Raw genomic sequence first — 19743 nt, forward strand, 5'->3', positions numbered from 1 at the left:
ACACCACCGAGGGACACCAAGGCTTTGAACTCACAGCACAACTAGCAACGACGCTGACATGCAGACTTCATTTGATTTGTTTGGCTCTCACTCGGTCCAGATAGATAGTTCTTTTGTTTTGGTTCCATTTCAGCAATAGCCCGCATGTAAGCATGGTCACTGCCAGCTGCAGCTCTGTGGGCCATTAACACACACACACACATACACACAATATCCACTTCAGTAACACTGCATCAACTATCAACAGCTGCAGGTTTAGCAGAGCACAGCTACGCAGTACATATGCAAATGTAATGTAACGCTCAGGGACAGGAACAAAAGCAGTCAGCCTTTAAAGGAGCACAGAGGACAGGAACAAGGTACCGCACCAGTATAACCAGTCATTACAGTGTAAAAAAAAAAAAAAGATACAAAACATTTTCCTAGAAAAATATACCGTTAAATATACAAGACATGCATGTTAGAAATATATGATGGACCAAGGACAACAACTTTCCACAAGCAAAACATAAAACACATCATTAACCCTGTATTATCAGCAATAAATGTTTCACTTTTTTTAATATTAATTCAAGTTTTCTTTTGTATCTTTTAAGACGCTTCATTGTTCAAATTGGCATAAATGGTAAAACATAATGCAAAATACAGCTAATCACAAAACCAAAGTTAAAAGTCAAACTGATGCGTTCAGTTCTGTTGTGAAGAAAATGAGGGCCAAATAGGAAAAGTTATAAAATGTATTTTAGAGTTGATAAGTAATTTTTTTTTAAACTATTGACTTCTTTCCGACTTGTCTTCAGAATATTCTCAGGATTTTAAGGTCAATCTCAGGACTAAAGTGTAAAAATACAGCAGGTTTAAGTACCTGTGTGTGTGTGTGTGTGTGTGTGTGTGTGTGTCAGTCAGCTGAACGTTAAAACCACAGAATGCCACATTATGACCAGGTTTTCTAAAACAAAAGCTGGAGTGAATGTGTGTGTGGGTGTGTGTCGGAATCTGTGTGTCCGTATGAAGCTTGGTGTTCGTCAGATTGTTGCTAGGATTGTCTGGCTTGATTTCGGGGGAACACCAGGGTTTTTGTTGGGAATCTTCCTCCATCACTGACACTGGCACATGAGTCTACAAGATATGTTGTGATGTTTATGCTCTGACCATGACAGCATCGATCTGATGTACACTGTACCAATAACACAATTCACAATCACAGGGAAATACAACTCTACACAACAATCATGTGCTATCAAGATTCTGAACTGGACACATGCGATCTGCTTGCCTTAATCACTAAAAAGTAAAGTATACGTTAGCAAAAAAAAAATGGTACACATAAACCAAATATATATATAATTTGTTCCCATTTTTAAAACATTTGTATTCAAAATACATTAATATGTTTTCAAGTCAAACCTATGAAATTGTCTTTGGTTAAGAAAAAATATTAAAATCTACAGGCTCTAAATGTTATTTTACAGGAATGAAAGGTGAACGTACTGGAGATCATGTAACTGATCCAAATAGAGAAAGCTGATACCACGTATCTAATCGTTTCCATCTGGAATGCTCCAGATATTTAAAGTGCTTCTGCATCATTCCCTCAGCATTTCATGTGAAAGAATCCTTTAAACATCCATCAGAGTAAGGCAGGTCAGTTTCATCTATTTCACTCTAAAATATTATTTGTTCAGAAAGAGAAAGATGAAATTGTCTGGGGGGCGAAAAAAACGGAGGTCGACCCCCCGAGAGGCCGGAGGGGACGCTGATTATCAATGTCTGCTGTCAGGACATCAGAAGATTAAAAGATTGTGAAAGCATCATTACTGCTTCAGATTTAAAAATGGGTGAATAAAAAAATAGCAGCCTATTCACACACGCCGTCTAATGATGCCTTTCCCCACACAGCTATGAGCAACGAGAAGACAATGACACTGCATAAATTAAGAACAGGGAAAGAGGCGAAATGTGTGTGAAAGGGAAGGGATAAGACGAGGCAGCAAACTTCCCAAAGGGACAAAAAGACACCTGACTGGTCCGTCTTTAGGAGGACCAATCAGAGATCAGGAAAGGCTCACAAGCTGGTTTGATTCCCCATTCTTAGGCTGTCACTGCTGTAGTGGACTAATGACTTTTAGAGGTCGGGGTGCATCAATCTTTCTTCTCCTTGACACACTGTGGGGGGGCGTCTCCCTGGGGCGCCACCCGGGCCTCCTATAGGACACCCATGTGTCACTGTGCCGCTGTACGTAGCGTCTTTCCACCTGTTGCCATGGCAGCTTCAGGCCATAACTGCCGACCCTGGTTAGGACGTTTTCCCCACTATGGGGTTGTCCCTGAAACACAAAGAATAATCAGGATGGGTGTGTGATGATTGCGTGTGTGTGTGTGTGTGTGTGTGTGTGTGTTTGTAGCGTCATTTGAGCGATCACAGCATTCCCCACTTACAGGCTGCCGTACTGTGCCGGGAGGTCGCTCCTGATGTTGTGCTGCCTCTGAAGTTCCTCCATGATGTTGCGGAGCTGTTTGATGGTCTGAAAGGTCTCTTTGGGTTCCTGAATAGTGAACTTGGAGTAATCCTCCTGCTCCCGCTGAGGGCCCTGGTACACCGCCATACTGGCACACGCATCTGAGGACAGGACAGACACACACACACACACACACACACAACGTCATTTCATGGAATATCCCCAAAATGAGTGTAATGGGTTGTAAAGATACGTTGATTTTTAAGATGTTGATTCAACTATCATCAATCTGGATTGTTAAAGCACTTAGTGTGACTGGTAAACATTCTGACATCATTGTGAATAAGGTAGGCAGTAATTGAGGAGCAGCTTATTGAGAGATAGTTTGACCAACAAAGCTTTTTCTTGACATTTCAGAGGATCACACACTGACCCTCCATGTTCTGAAGCTTGGCATCGTTTGAAGAGAGAAGTGAGAAAATTCTCTCCGTTTCCCGGTCGCAGTCTATGTCTAACTGCAGATTGGCCAGTATGGTGCTGAAACGGAACAGAACAGAAACAGGAGGGGAAGCCATGTTAGTCCGGTAAAACATTAAATCAACAGACTGGAGTATCTAACAAGAAGGTAAAAGATGTCGGGAGCTCAAACTGTGAATCAGATGTGATTGTGTGCTCTGCAGGTGATGACATGGAGAGAGACTCACACCGTGCAGGGTTTGCAGCCTTGCGCGCTGCTGTTCTGACTTTTGCAGCACTGCCAGGCTCCCGCTGTGTAGTTTGATGGATGGAAAGTGGTGAGGCGTCCCTCGTTGCAGCGGCTGACTTGGCCCAGGACCTCCAACCACTCACTGGCCTCCACGCAGTTTCCTGCTTGGACATACAGCGGCTTCTCTGCATGGACCACCTGAAACATCTGATACAGAGGAGATGCAAAGATACAGAACAGGTATTTACCCAGACACTCTTGAGGACATGGACATTATCTCATCTTTATCAACCTCTGGCTAAAAGTTTAAAATTAAGTTCAAAAGTGGTATGACATCTAAAATGTATCACAGGGTCAACAAACAGGAAACAAACCCAAACGCCTATTAATAATAATAAAGTCAACTTCTTACACAATGCAGCCATATTAGAGGTAAGTGGGAGGAGTCTGAGGGGAGTTGGCTTACATTTTTCCGGTTAAAGGCACTTTCATCCAGTTTCTCCACTGCCTGAATGTTTTTGACACTGATGGTGCAGAGGGCCTCTTTCCCTGGAAAGGAGAAGTCTTGATGTCAAAACGCACAGAGACGAGCGGTAGAGACACTTTTCACACAAAAGCACAGCTGCTACAAAAGCTGTTACTAACGTTCCCGAGTTAGAGGAAACACTATCACAGCTCTCACCTCGATGTTTGTGGTAGGAGAGCTCCCTGTTGGTCACCCTGAGCCACCTTTTTTTAAAGTTTCTCTTGCCAATGCGTTTTCTCCCCTGCGCTCGTTTCTGCACCTCCCTGTAAACACAAACGTGAATGCTATCATATCTTTGTTACTGACTAATATTACTGATTTGACTTCCCGGTCTGCTGATCAAGGCTCTGCAGAGTGTAAATGTGACTCTTTGGCCTTCTTACCCCTCCTTAAGAACCACTGCGTCCTCAAAGCCACAGGACTCCTTGTTGATGTTGGAGGAGATCTCATCAAGAAACTGCACAGATATTTGACGGAGTTAACACAACACTAAATGATCTAAGCATTACATTTAACATTCTATTAACCTTTGAACAGCTTACCTTTTTTACTTTTTCAATACACTTGTCTTCTTGGAATGATTTGAAGAAGTCATACATGTAGGTTTCTTTGAAACTAGACTGAAGAGACAGAAAACATTTCAGTTAATATATAAAAAATGTCAAATGCTCCATACATTGTATACAGCAATGCTCACTGTCAGTTCAGGCCTAAACAAGGTTGCATCAATGCCACATGATTTTAATTGCTTCTAAACCACGACACTGCAGAATGGACGCAGCATTTGTCTCTGTCTCTTTGCTTTGTCTCTAAACACAGAGGTCTGGGTCACGTGTTACAGGTTTATTTATGTGACCTATTATGTGACCACACGGAGAATCTGTCAGTATTGCTACAGAACTCTTACCAGCTTTTTAGACAAACTACCCCAGCTGCCAAGAGTCTGGATGGTTTTGGAGATGAGAGTGAGAGTGCGGGAAATCTCTGGATCCTAGAATGACAGAAAATGGACAATAACAACGTGTGGAACATGTGTGTCATGAATTAAGTCTGTCACCTTTTAATCTATTTCCAAGCAGCAGCAGCATCAGTGTCCAATGTAATTAAATTACATCATAGCATGGATATACCGTATAACACCAAATAACAGATCTTCACATATAACTGGAGTATTAAATGTATGTATTAGAATGAAAATTTTTAAATGAGCTTCAATGTTTCAATGCTTGCTTTGTTTTCTAACAAGTGACTATCAAAGCATCTTGCTATGCCTCTATGCCTCTATGCCTGACAAACCACAGTGTTTGACAGACGAACCTGTACACTTACAGGGTGATGGGCACGGAGTTGGAAGGAGTGCGGCGAAAGAACAGCGACAGCGAAGAACCGCAGGAACACAAAGCTGCTGACCGCCGAGTACTGCACGTGTGGATCAGCTGTGAGAGAAAGACAAGGTGTGTAAAAACACAGGTAGGATCAATATGCTGTCCGCCATAAAGGAACAGATTCCTGGGAATAGTTCTCATCATGTTCTAAACTAAACCATCCATCAGACTGACTCAAGTTTGACCACAGGCTGATTTTTAATGAGTTTCTTTAAAGCGAAGTGAATCGTGACCTCCGGCGGCTGCACAGATTCAGTGACGCAGTGGTCGTCTCTCGTTTACCGTCTGTAGTGTTCACCTGGGAAACGTTTGCAGGCCAAGTGTCTCAGTGACCTGAAGATATCACACATAAGTGGGGGACAGCTGGCACTGGACTGGGTGATAGAGGAGAAGACTTTCTGCACATATCCCTGAAGGTTCTCCTGCAGAGAGAGAGAACATCAGTAAAACCTGCCCACAACTCATGACACCATTAGATTAGATTAGATTCTATTTTATAACTCCATCGCCAAGATACATTAAAAAATAACAATATTACAACTGGAAGAAGGAAGAAAATGCAGTTACCTTGTTAACCTCCACGTTGTCGCCTTCCTTTAGTTTATTAGGGTCAATCTCACATGTTTTGTTAGAGTCACAAATCTACAAAAGGATTAAAGACAAAATGTAAAAGTGATTAGGCTGAGCACCGCATTCTGTCATTAAACATGTCACACCAATGAACTCTGCATCCAAAAGCCATTTAAAACAGTAACCTTATCTCACAGATGAATAATACAGCACATGTTTAACACTGAGAGGCGCAGGCCGGCCAAAATTAACAGCGACAATGACGGGTGATGAAACAAATGACTGTATTAATTATTTGCGAGTACAGCTGGCAGGAAATCGATGAGAAGAGGGGGGAGAAAGCCCACACTCAGTCACAGATTGTTCCATGAGGACTTCCAGCTCACCACATTTCCCACTAAAAATAACACATTCCGTAATGACCTCATAATTCACTGGCACCCTGACACGTATATTGGATGCACGTGTTGGTAATTGTTTCTGTTACCTCATCAATAACCGGCTTCAGAGTAACGGTCAGGTAATTCTTGCCCACAATCTTCATCATGTCATCGATACAGCGTGTTGCCAAGGAGTTACCACGGAATATGGTGTTGGCCTCCCTGTTTGGACACACAAATATGATAACACAACATCAGCTAGATTCCTTCTTCATGTCCTATGGTGAAATAATACTGACATATTACTATGCATTCCAATATATAAATAGTGTTACTTGTACTTATGGGTCTACATAGACACTACTGCGTGGCTATTGTGTATGTGTGTGTGTACTCACTGGGTGTTCTCCAGCTCTAGTGCTGCCACAGCAGAGACAAAAGACACAAAGCGATTGTTGTGGAGCAGCAGTCGAACCGTGGGCAGAACCGCCTCGTATCGCTCTCTGCAGATGTCCCCTAAAATGTGAGCTGCTGATGCTGAGATGGGCTGAAAAAGTAAAATAGTCCATCGATTGATTGGATAATGCAAACAAAGAGAGTAGAAGAAAATGCACTACTTAAGAATGTTGTTTGTATGTATTTTGATTCCATTTAACAGGGACGATTACAACTCATTAACATCCCATTGTGCCAGAGTTGAGTTGAAAGCCGATGTGCTGTAGGTGTAACAGCTGTCTCACCTTCACATCTGGGGATTTGAGCAGCAGGTTGCAGAGTGGCTTGTAGCAGGCAGATGGCAGCACTGTGTCTTCTATGTAGGTCAGCTTCAAACGCAGGGACCCCAGATCGTCAGATTTAGACTTGCTGCCATTCCCTTTAGGCTGGAGGAGATACCTGTCAACCACAAGGAGACGAGCGTCCCTCATTTTAGTGTGAAAATATTCTTAACCCCCAAGAAACGGGTGAAATAAGTCAAAACTCCATGTGTGTGGATGTCATGTGATTTAACTGTAGTGCCTTTTGTGAAAGTCCATACATAGACACCAAACCTGTGATTGCTACAATTGAAACAAATGAAACAAAATGTGCGGCACTATGACGCTTTTATAGCACAGCCATTTTAGATGCTTGTGAAAACAAATTCACACTCCTACAATTGTTGTCTGTATGCCTACACTTTTAATCTGCAAGCGTAAAAGTGTCTTGTAAAATAATTCATCATTCCCCCTGAATGCTTTTGGCTGCCAAGCTGGAACTTTGTGTTCACACATTTAGATGGCAACTGGACAACAGGCAAACAAAAGAACAGAAAACCCAGAGGGGAGAATGCAGCAGAAAAGCAGTTTACAAGACAATAAAACCAAATATTATTTTCCAACCGGGGCTTTAAATTTGTCTTTGGTCTCACCTCAAGGAACATCAAAGTACGCACGTGACAGATAGATAGAGAACAGTGAAGTACATCCAGAGAAGAGCAGAACATGTTTTCTTACAGACTGAAGCTCATAAGTAACCATTTAAGTGCTGCTGGGCCACAATGTGGGCAAACTGGTGTCCCTGATAGATTTTGGATGTATATATATTGCTCTCATTTTGGTGCCTGCACGTCTCCATATCACCCAGTAGATGGCGCACAGAACATGCAGGTGCTGCAGTGCCTGTTTTTCCACAAAACGCTTGAATAATAGCGCACAGACACAGATATGCTTCTGTGAAGCTGTCAACAAATCACCTGTACTGATTTCATGATGATGAATAATCTGTGCTGCTTAGAAGACTTCCCGCGTCAACACAGGACATGAGGTACTGTCACCGTGCAAACAGCCACCCACGCACTCAACTCGCAGCCCTCATGTACTAACAGATTGCTATCTGGCATAAACCCATATCGCCTACACTGACGCACAGCTAGGAAACACCCACACAACACAAGGGAGAAAAGCTGCTGAACACCGAGAAATCTAGGAAAATGATCAACAGTCTGATGACACAGAAAACCTTGGGAGCAGAACAAGGAACTCGTCTTCCTGATGGATGTGTTCAGGGCTGAATTCCAAAACACAAAGACTACAAATCGAGAGGCTCCACCTCCGATGTGGGCAGATCTGATCTAGTTCTAAGAGGAAGGCCACTGGGCCATGATGTCTGCGTCAGTTTCTGGTGTGCAATAAACACAGAGATTGGCGGTGCTTATGTCTCACTATCTGCCCTGTTCATCTTAAAGCACCCATGACAGTAGAGGAGAGGAAAACAGGATTTAAGTATGTGAGATAACAACATTTACCCATACTGCAGTAGTACTAGTCTGCTTTGTTTCCCTGAGGTGAACAAAATCAAATAAGACCTTTTAAAATGTGCAGACTATCCTTCCTCTCAACCTAAATGTAACCTCTAGTCTGCTACACTGTTATATGTACTACAAAAGTATCAAGGTACTGGCATAATGAGGTGTATTGATATATTTAGGTTCTATTAAACACACTGGAGCATTTAATCGTCTGTTAGATTAACAGAAAGTAGATAATAAAGGGATAATTAAAGACTTTCTTCTGGCAGGTCCTTACCAGGCTTTATGCATGTGGTCGTTCCGCAAGATCTTGACAGGTACCCGTGTTTCTCCGAGGAACACATCCTGAGCCAGATTTTCATTGTTCCACAAATCCACTCTGCAAAGGTAGAGGAACACTTTAATTCAAGTTTGAACATAGGGCAGTAAAATATGTCTGACTGCAAGGTACATCAGCTGTGATACGCCTTGGCTGCTTAACGCTGAGCACAACCACATACCCACCCAACCTCCATGGGAAAAGGGAAAAGGTTTGATTATTGAGAGGCACTTACCTGCTCATAAAAGCCAATACAAAACCCGTGCAATGACACCACCTCAAATTCAAACCTCAAAAACCATGCGTGAGTGTTTACCTTTGAATCTGTCTAGTCTTACCCAGTGAGCTATGAGTCCACTGTGACGGAAGCCCCCACATATCCTTAACCAGAAACCAAGGCTCTCTATCAGTAGTCAGAACACACCAAATTTACTTTTTGGACCTCAAGTAATTAGGAAATGATTTCACTTCTGTCAGAACCATACAGGGGGAAACAGAGCGAGAGAGGAGGATGAGAGGGGGAGCCAAAAATAAAACTTACTTGATCTCCAGTTTTTCAATGTCCTCCTCTTCCACTTGGAAGTGAGACTTTTTCGAGTAGCTGCTGGACCTTGAGACCTGAGGATGAACACGGCAACCAGATCAGGCATCTCTACCGCCCACTGCTACAGCTTTCCAACAAACGGTCTAAAGGCTTACAAGGAAATTGTGTTTGCTTCCTTTTGTAGTGGAAGCAACATTACCAAAATAGAGTTATGTGGCCAAGAACTCCACACATCTGTGATGTAGCTCAACAGTGAAATATGCAATTTTATAACTTACCTCAAAGAAGAAGGTCTCCTCAAAATGAGGATTGCTGGTTTTCTTCTTTACCTTTGTTTTCTTTTGGTCAGACCTGAGCAAACAAACCACATAAACTCTAAAATTGATTTGTTTTTTAAATTACCCACAGTCAGCAAAACATTCTCAGCTGTACACTAGTAGAAGTTCCCACTAAGTACTGTGTAACAATGACAGAACCTCAAAAACATTTTACTGAACTAATTTCTTTGACAAACATGAATGAAGCTGAGCAGACCTCTTTGTCAGTAGAAATAAAAGCTTTACCTGGCAGGTCCAACAAGTGACACAGTTGCATAGGGGTCACAGTTCTGTCCACTGATTAAAGGCAGCCCCTGGCACTCTATTATCCTGGGGGGGGGGGGGGCACAAAGAAACAGGAAGGGAAGAATTTTATAGAGTGACTGCACAGGGAACAACATTAAAAATGACCTTTAGCGTGATGACATTGTAACTTCAAAGCATAAATGCAAAATAACTTTTGTTGAACAGATGCCTAAGTGGGAATTAGATTACTGCTATAAAAATTACAAATATATTATATTTATTCACTGTATAGCTTCATAGAAAGTTACCAAACTGATTGTTATGGGTATGTTTGTTGCAAACTGCAATATTTGTCCTCTGCTTTAGCTTTGCCCAGTATAATTACACAATAATTAATTCTTTTACTGTTCAGAATCACATTTTTATCACTGCCTTGTCCAATTCTTAATGAGGAGACAGATTTAATCCATTGGATTCACAACAACATAAAAGCAGTATAAATTGATCATATAAGATGCTACATCTATTTAGTAGTTGTACTTTGCTCTTATGTCCGTCATTTCTTCACAGGTGTTTCAGGTGACAAACACACTGCAGGCAGCCCAAACAGGATGTGCTCACAAGGAGTCCCCAGGGACTAAGTATAAATGGAGCCCCATCACTAAGTGAGGCCAGGGGGAGAAGGTAAGCAAGAGGATGTTTGTGTATCATCTTCCATGGAGTCATGACAATATTCCCTGTAGTCTCTCTTGCATCTCTTTCTTATTGCACCCAGCCTGTCTCTGATCATCTCTAGTGACTGCTCATTCTCTAACCGGAGCTCTTGTAAGAATGTCATGCAGAAGTACTGACAGCTAAAACTGTGAAAGACGTCAGCTTGGGCCCTTTGATCTAAACTTCGCCCTCTGATCTGGACAGGCGGATGAAGAAACAGCGTGTTACTTGCATCATGTACACGCATATGGCGAGCGCAGACTGCAAGCAGGTGACAAACAATCTGAGTGACACAGTGAATGACGCCAACAGAAAAACCACAGTGGTTGCAGTGTGAGAAGCACAGGCTTCCTGTCGAGATGCCATCACTTCCTCTTCACTACCATACACTCCAAGTATGAATGGGGTGAGAAACATAAACGACATGAGGTCTCACATTGTCATAAGCATATGATTGACCTAATCCTATAATGACTGGGTGAATTTAAACATATCAAAATAAGTTAAATCTGTAAACTGGAGGAGATCAAAGTAATTATCTCAAATGACAAACAAGAGCTAAAAGTGGGATCTTATTAGTCTGGTTCTTTCAAAAAATATGATTACTTTCTGGTTGCTTGCTGCAGAGACTTGACCTGACCTTTGTGCTACTACCAAGGTCCCAACACTTCATGGTCACACAGCAGGCCAGGGATAAATGATGAAGAAATTAATGATTGGACAGTTTCTCTGCTTGGGGCTTCATCATTCCTTTGGCTAATGTTGTAAGTTGGGGAAAACACAAAAGTAATCAAAGGACGAGCTAGATTTGATCCTAGACCAGGTGAGTCACTCATGTGGTTTGGGGAAGATCCACAACCTTTCAATTATTCCTTGACATTAAACACCCTGTAGTTCATTATGATAGAGGTAAACAGATTAGAACACACTTGGCTGGCAGGAGAAGCAAACAAAGCAAAGGACAGAGGTAGTCTGACAGAAGAGTCTGAGTAGACAATTCTTAGAACATCACCAGGTGTTAAGAGACGGCAAGTACTCACCGGACTAGTAAGTGTTGACATACGGAGCCATTCTCTGTGATCACTTCATTCAGGCGCATCTCCAGGTGAACCTTACCCTGTCAAACATGACAAGAACTCAGTTTACTTTTCAAATATACTGCGGCCTGAGTGATGATGTGTCCTGCCTTCATTTAGTTAAACCCACAAAATGTATTTAAATTACAAATCTATTTTAATGCATGAGGATCTGTGTTCCCTCTTGAGTTTGATGCAGTGGACAGTTTGAGTTCAACTTTTTTGCGAGGATGTAACACGTGGCTAAATCCCCTATAACAGAGGAAGCAGAGAGTCAGAGACGTGCAGTATCTCTCCCTCAATCACAAACAACATCCTGCAATCTGTTTCCAGATATACTGATTGATTTTATTACTGATAACCAACCTTTCTATTTCGCCTAGAAGACTAAAGTTATGAGATAGAGAGGAACTCTTTGGAGTCCTTCAATTTTGGTTTGGGTCTCTTGCTTTGTGTCATTTCAGGTTAACGGAGAAGCCACAGTGCGATGAAGAGCAGCTGTGAAATTGGTGAACAGCGAAGATCTTAACGGGGTTGGATGTGGTAAAGGCTGCCTGCCTCGCCTTCGGAAGTGTGAAAGAGCACAAGAGAGAGAGAAACCAAACCAAACGCCCACAGACTTGCACTCCGCCTCTACAATTTGACACCGAGGTGACAAACAATTCCTGTTGCAAGATAGGCCTTTCAGTCAATATAACGCTAAGTACCTAGAGAAGATCTAACTGACCAAAAATAATCAGCTAATTGTCACTTATGTTATTTCTAACAAGCCAAGTTCTGGAGTAATGATTAAGTTTGTCTAGAACAAAGCTAACACAGTTCATAATCATGATTCAGTCAGAAACCAGACCAACAAGCCATTTCAGTTAACACTGCAGATTTCCTTAGTTAGAGAAAAAAAATCAGGTCTGATTGTTGAGCAGATGAGTAAGAGTTCAGTCTTTCACGACTTTCCTACAGACTCGTACTAAATGTTCCAATGAATTCCCGTTTGGCATTTTCAATCGAATACCTATAGTTTTGACAACTTGAAGATGTCCAGCATGTCCTAAACATGGTTGCTAAAGGATGGTAGACACACTCTTCCTTAACCTACTGCTCCTTTATCTGTTTGATGTGGTGTCTTCCTCATCCCATTGTCCACATCTGCCTTGGATCCTTGATTTTGCCACAGGGTCTGAGATGATGAATGGACTCCTCCTCATAAGCTTCCTCATTACCTTGCCAACATCTCCTATACATGTGCTTGTCCGTCCTTACTGAGGCCAGTGGACAGTCAACTGCTAGAGCTGAGTGAAGGAATGTGGATAGACTGGTGCAGGGACAGAGGGTGGGGGGGGGGGAGATCACTCCTCAACCTGCTGCTCCTCGATGTAGTGATTCCTTTCAATGAGTTTCTGCATCATGTTGTAGAGGCTGACTATGCTGATAGAGTAGAGACTGGTGGACACTGGTGGACAGACTGCTATGGGGACAGAGGCAGGGGGTAGAGAGATAGCTGCAGGAACTGAGGCTGGTTGAGAGGCTGATGGGGTCGCTGGTAGGGGCTGCATGACATTAGATGGCGGAATCTGAGCACCAGGCCATTGAATGATTCAGGTGACTGTGGAGAGGAGGGAAACTTGGTGGTGACAGCTGGTGAACAGGTGAGGGAATTCCCCCACTTTTTTGTTTTGTTTTCCTCCTGTGTCTCCCCACTTTCATGCAACTACTAGTACAGTGGAATGCTGTCATCCAGTAAAAACCGCCTATGTGAGATCATCACAATAGCAACACTGATATGAGTCTCCACGGTTACATTGTCTCGTCAGTTCAACATATCTTTGCTTGGTGTGGTTGGTCGCAGTCACTCAGTTTGTCCCTTTGACTCAGTTTGTCCCTGTGCCCCAACTGTGTACATTCACATGTACACAGTTGGGGCACAACATTTTAAAGTCTATGTGGCTCATGATTAAAAGCATGTGTAGCAGAACCTACCTGGACTTCTGAGTTTGGATCTACTGGCTGAAGGCTGAACCAGTGCTCCTTCTCACTGTATTTACACAAGTCCTCCTTCCGGATAGACACCTTGCCTAAAAAGACAAACAAACACATGCACCTGACTACAAGTTATCCATTTAGAGAAGAACATATAATGCGGTGCATGTGTCCAACTGACTTACCAACTGGTAGGTCCCTTTGGAAAACACTCTTGGCATAAACGTAGAAGGATAAACACTGAAATGGACGTGGGATCTCAAAGTAGAAGTCCTCGCCGTAGAAAGGGCTGTAAATAAAGGCAGAGAGGTGTTGAGTAATGAACAAGACTGCAAGGTCATGTTCTATAGGTTTGTGAATGTACAGTCACCGACAAGCATGCACATGACCACGCCTCATCAATTATCTGTATGCTTATTCCTCACTTGTGCAACATCAGCCAATGTTATCCAACTTTAAGTGTAACAGTGATGTAAAGCATAACCATCTCTTCAGATCCATGTTCTTAAAACTAAGCAAAAAAGATCAAAGATTCAATCTCCAAATCACGTTATTTACTATTTATTGTGTCCTTAATGTTTTTTGTCTGTGTACCATTGGATAGAATTAGTTTCACCTCTTAGGAATTGATTTGTTTAAAAGGTTTAACTGTAAATAATGTCCTACTCTCATACAAATCACAGCTGTTTTTCTAACCTTTTCATGCAGTTAAGTTCTTGAGGTAATTTCATCAACGCATGGTGATGTTTTTAACAAAGGATTTAAAGAGAATACAATACACTTTGTACACGATAAACCTGTCATTGTGTTTCCGAATAATAATATTTCTGAATGTATTTATGTTGAATATTCAGACCAGGGCATTGTGTTCATTTCCTGTGAAAGCAAAAAGGCAGCAGAAGGTGGACAGCATAGGGTGGCCCTCTGACTCAGTGGGGTTGGGCAGAATGTTCTTACAGTGTAGGTTTAAACCTGTCACCTTCGCTGTCCATTCTCTTCTCCACCATTCCTGTGATTTTCCTCAATCTTCTATCTTACAGTATCAAATATAGTATCAAATATGTAGTATATTTAGTAGCACAAAATACTACAGCAATTACCTGTGAAATGGGAGCCAGAGCAAATAAAAAAACATCAACTATGTCCTAAACTAACAAGAAAGATCGCTGATAGCACAGCTTTGTGAAGGTCTGAGAAGTTCCATCTGGGATCAAAGAGGTATCACACTTAGGGGTGAAATTTTGTCTCGTGAAAATGATGTCCACTACAGGAAGTCTATAGGAGCCACCACGGGACAATACTCTATGTAAAAATGTATTCTGCCTTCATTAAACTGGCAACATCTGAGGTAAAAAATACCAAAGGCAGGACAGCACCTTGCATCAGCAATCATTAAACAACATGTGCTAAATATAAACTAGCCTGGCTAGCAAGCAAAGGGGTTAGAGCTCTTCTGCTCCGCACACGACTGACTGCCCTGTAGGAGCTGGCACTCACAAACAGGGTCCAAGCATCTGTGCCACTCAGCTCTGCCAACATGACTACATCACTACCAAGACCAGACCAAGAGCTGGACAGCTTGACCTGACATAGCCGATTGTAGGTTAAGCACTACCTCCACGTACATGCTGGCTGCAGATGGACCACCTGTCCCAAACAGACTGAACAAAGGTCTAACAGTTGTATTGGATTAACCATTTTTTCCATGCCTACAACTTCAAACACTTTTACTTTAATGTCAGTTTGGGTCAGTAGAGTTCATACAGTTAGAGAGGTCAATTTATTTGGCATAAAATAGCTTTAAACATTACTGGAGTTGACAGTTTGAGCGCTCAAACCAAAGATTGACTCCATCTATTTATTTTGCAAACACACATATTTATATAAATGCTTAGCTGGCATTGGGAGAACTTGATCATAAAGCCCTTTAATCCCTGCGTTGCCGCTTCCCTCTGTAATTTATTCATCTTGGATGGTGAAATGTCTTGCATGACACTGCTGCAGAGAGGGTTTGGGCAACACATCTAGTGCTATGTGAACACCCACGCATCCTTCTCAATATCGCATGGAATTATGCACTTGTAGCCTCCCCATTCTGTGCACGCTGAAACATACACCCACTGTATTACCTTCCCTTCTGCTGTTGTCCTTGCTTCCAAATAATCTGAGGTGGTTAGGTAGAACCACTCCAGTGTTTGAACATGCCTGCTCTATCCAAGGGCTTAGCCGCAATTAGAGCTTCCACACTACCTTTGTGACTTTAAACAATTAGGAAGAGGAGCACAATAACTGTGAGTTAACCATTATATGGAAACGTACCGTGGGCCAAATTTGAGTGATTTTCAAGATGTTTCGTGAACAGAGGCTGAGGTAGTTGAGAATGGCAGAGAGAGAGAGCGGGAGAGGGAGGGAGGGAGAGACAGTGGAGCGTGGGAGGACACACTTCCTCACTGTAAAAGCCCTTTGAACAGCGCTGAAATGAGGTGAGCAAAAGTCTGTTGTGAAATAGCTAGAGAAGGCAGGCCCATGTTTATAGCAAGATATGTATTGCTGAAGGAGGAAAGATAAAGTTCCCGATGCCCACCACCCACACTTCTCCAGGAATACAGTAAGTAGCTATTTGGAAAACGGCGTGTCAGTGAATTGCACAACCACTTAATGATTCCCCCACACACACACATCCGATTCTGAGGCATGTATTTACAGTTCCTTGGGTGATCAAAAGACGATCCAAAACAAGGCATTTCTTCCATTATAATCTTACATCTAAAAAGGAGTGCGTCAGACTTTGGTGTCATTCAATCTCCGTTTTCATCACGAGGTTTTGGGAGATGATCTGTTTAAACTTGAACTTCTGAAATGTTGAGCCTCCCACATTTCCCGTTTAATGTTCTCTCTAACAAGACCAGAACGCCAAACAATATATTAAGGTAATGGCTTTGTCTAGTTTTCATTGAGTGAGGCATTTCAAAGAGAGGAAAAGGTGCCTTGTGACAAAATCAAAGTTGCTAGATTCAATCCATACTGAATGATCACGAGACAGGCCAGGGAGATACCGTAATTATGAGGGGGACAGAAGAACAGCAGTCTCAAAGCAGTCTTACATAACAGAACCACTGTAAAACCCCAACATGGCTGCAACAATTACAAGTAGGTTGATCTATGACACAATGTCAACAAAAAGTGGACATTATCTACCACACAAAGGTTGGATTTATGGCAAGGGTGGTGCGTTGGATTGTTCAGGCACATCTAATAACATGGCTTCTGAGTGCATCAGGGGATTTTACTGGGTGTGACATGGTTGCTTTATTCCACATTTCTATTTGTGTTGAATATGCTTTATTACACTTATACCATTCACCTCACAAGCCAACATGTAGATACTCGTGATTACACCAATGATGCATGATCAATGAGTGCAGAGAAGACTTTCACTTACCTGATGCTTTTGTCAAACACCTTGGTCCGAAACACCTCCTCCTGATCTAGACTTATGGTGCAAAATGTACAGAGATCCCGTTGCCTATTTGGACCAGACACTGGACCCAGGTTCTTAGCTTCACCTGCAGTGACACGACAAGAACATCAGTGCAACTCGTAATGACAGAAGGTTTCCAAAGCACAGACTGCACACGTCTACTACTAGCAATTCATGGGGAAATGTCTCCATTTTCTAACATTTAAAGGCTACAGTTATATAAAAAATATTTGACTGACAAGTGAACTGAAAAGTATTTCAAATGAAAAATTTCAATAGCAGAAAAAAACAATAGTATTCAAGTATTTGGATGAGCACACACTCAATATTCTCACGTTCAAATAGGAACATTGACTCCTGCTATTTGTGTGGGCAACTTGCAGAGCGGATGTAGCTGAAGTAGACTTGAGGCTCATATGTGGTTAAAAAACATGAAACATTGACTTCCTCAGCATAACCATTGGCGACGGTGCAGCGCTGATTCACAACACCTATATAACACACTCCACACTTGCACACACCCAAACGACAGTGTGGGGGCCAGGTGCAATGTCTGTCACACGTGAAAAAAAAACTATACACAGAAATTAAGTTGGATATATTAGACCAGAAAGGTCAGTAGAACTTCATGGCAGTCACTCAAACAAAGCGCTATCAATAGACTTTGAATAGATCCTCTAAGCCAAGAAGGAAAGCAGGAAAAACCACTATTAATGGTCTGAGGCTAATCCGAGGAATAGCCAATGAAGCCAACTTGTCACTAAGCTCAGACCAGGTTGACCTGCTGAAACACATACAGTACTTTGTGACTAATTAAAGATAACGTAATAACGTAATCTCTTCAGTGCCATTTCCAATGAAAAACAAACATTTCACAGATTCTTGTTTCAGTAATAACTCCTCAGTCCTTTTAAGCCTCTACGACTTTTTTTGATAAATTATACTCACAATGGAGTAAATCGAGATGGAAATGAATGAAAACACTGTGGATGTAAACACACTGCTTATTAGAGAGGAATAGCTCTTTACAGAATGCCACCTTCATGACATAGGCTAAAGGAAAAAGGACAAAGCGTGAACGAGGAAGAATGATGTTTCGTAACAGAGCAGTGAGTTACATGCCATTATAGTTCCTCTATTTTGTTCTGCTTATGGTGTTCTCATTAATTCGTAGTAGCGAAACTGACATTTGTCTTCCTATTATTGTTGGCCTCTGCATACTTATAGCCTAGCAGCCTCACCTTATAGTAAATACATATAGATCTTGACACACTTAATACAGGCAAGATCAAACAAGACGTGATCTACATTTCACTAAATTATATAAAATGAATTTTGTTTTCTGGGGGTAAAACAGTGGCCGAAGAATGCTCATCTCTTGAAATGATGCACATGCACTGGCTAATTAAAAAGTAATATTCTTAAGTAAATATCTCAAACACTATCACACAGTAAGGACGGTGTACTGGTATACATCAATTAATATGACTGCTGCAACAATGTGACACCCAATGGTTCACAAGTACAACCGCAATGTTGGAGCAGTGCTATTTGTGTTATTAGAATATCAGAAACGATGTCGGTGATAGCTTCATATGACACTTCAGATCTGAGCAAGTATGACATCTGGAATGTGATTTATCTTATTGAGTAATCTCTTATTATTGGCGGTTTAATTACAGATGTGGTATCTTATAATAATCATAACAAATCTTGACAACTGCCTCCAAATCAAGGTGCAGATTCTGAGATTTGCTGGTGTCAAATGACCCTGATCCTCAGCCTGAACTTAACCATTCAACCGGCAGCTATTTTAAATGTTAATATCCATACAGCAGAGCCCATATGAGGGTTTACAATGCACACTGACCAACAAGTTACTACCATGTACCAGCAGTGATACCTTGGAGATTTAACCATGTCTGACTAAACACATGTGAATAGCTCATATTAACCTGCAAATGGTGACAGGTGCTTGTTTATAACTTCACACTGTCACCGACTTTGACAATATTTAAGAATATTTGTCCAGCGAACGTCTGCATTGATAGTTGTTGACTGAGCTGCTGATGGTGGACCTAGGTGGTTGGTAGTCGCTAGCCTATTAACTTCAGGTTAGCGGCACAGCTTAAGCTTATAGGGCATCCAGTCAACACAAAACGACAAATTCAATTAACGTTTTCATTTTAAATGGCAGGGTTGGAACCGTTGCTGGTGCTGCGAGCTTCATTTGTGTTCGTGTGTCGCTCCTCAATGAATGAAATCCTTCACAACGAGCTAGTAGCTGCTGCTAGCGTGCTAAGCTAACATACGTTACCCAGCAGCGGCAGCAGCAGCAGCAGCAGCCAGGGAAGGAGCGAGATGAACGGGCTCCGTTTCTCTCTACCCACCGCGGACGGACGGGCTGTTGATAACACGCCGCGCCCCTCCGACTTCCCCGCGCCCACATCTACCCGGGTAAGAGAGAAACCCGTGAGAAGACGACGAACCGTGACAGGCTACTCCAACTTACATATTTTGCCCCTCAGGCTCTGTAAAATCCGAATCGTCGCGTCGTCTTCTTCCGCCATGGTCCAAGCTGAGTGTTGTTGCTGCTCCGGTACATTCAGTGCTGGTTGGTTTATCATATCCGTTTATGAATGCAGGCAGAGCGGAGGAAGGCCAGCCCCACTGTCGCGTCACGGCCCACGGCGTGCTCCGTACACGCTTGTACCTTCAAACGTCTGGAGAAATGCCTCCGATGTCCCTCAGAACGT

General features: G+C 42.3%; 1 protein-coding gene across 1 annotated transcript; it reads right to left on the reverse strand.

Annotated features, from left to right (window-relative positions):
- Window positions 1-177: 177 nt before the first annotated feature.
- On the reverse strand, window positions 178-19671 carry rasa2 (RAS p21 protein activator 2). The gene is made up of 24 exons (XM_076146032.1): window positions 19500-19671; window positions 16949-17072; window positions 13692-13795; window positions 13507-13601; window positions 11494-11570; window positions 9740-9823; window positions 9455-9527; window positions 9174-9250; window positions 8591-8692; window positions 6767-6920; window positions 6425-6573; window positions 6134-6248; window positions 5644-5718; window positions 5375-5498; window positions 5021-5127; window positions 4599-4682; window positions 4234-4311; window positions 4075-4148; window positions 3848-3954; window positions 3632-3714; window positions 3164-3372; window positions 2893-2996; window positions 2440-2620; window positions 178-2327 (listed from the first exon to the last, which is right to left on the reverse strand). Exons 1-24 carry the CDS (start codon window positions 19612-19614, stop codon window positions 2297-2299), a joined length of 2526 nt encoding a protein of 841 aa, XP_076002147.1. The 5' UTR covers window positions 19615-19671; the 3' UTR covers window positions 178-2296.
- Window positions 19672-19743: the final 72 nt, after the last annotated feature.

The sequence above is a fragment of the Genypterus blacodes genome, unplaced genomic scaffold (assembly GCF_046128005.1).
Source record: "Genypterus blacodes isolate CSIRO-AG114 ecotype Tasmania unplaced genomic scaffold, CSIRO-AGI_Gbla_v1 ptg000032l_1, whole genome shotgun sequence".
Lineage (NCBI taxonomy): Eukaryota > Metazoa > Chordata > Actinopteri > Ophidiiformes > Ophidiidae > Genypterus > Genypterus blacodes.

Excerpts from the sequence above, each read along its gene's own strand:
- rasa2 (XM_076146032.1), bottom strand. The coding sequence starts at position 19,614 with ATGATAAACCAACCAGCACTGAATGTACCGGAGCAGCAACAACACTCA. Across the intron at positions 6,921-8,590 it reads GACCACATGCATAAAGCCTG|GTATCTCCTCCAGCCTAAAG; the intron begins GTAAGGACCTGC and ends TGTGGTTGACAG. Across the intron at positions 4,149-4,233 it reads GTATTGAAAAAGTAAAAAAG|TTTCTTGATGAGATCTCCTC; the intron begins GTAAGCTGTTCA and ends ATATCTGTGCAG.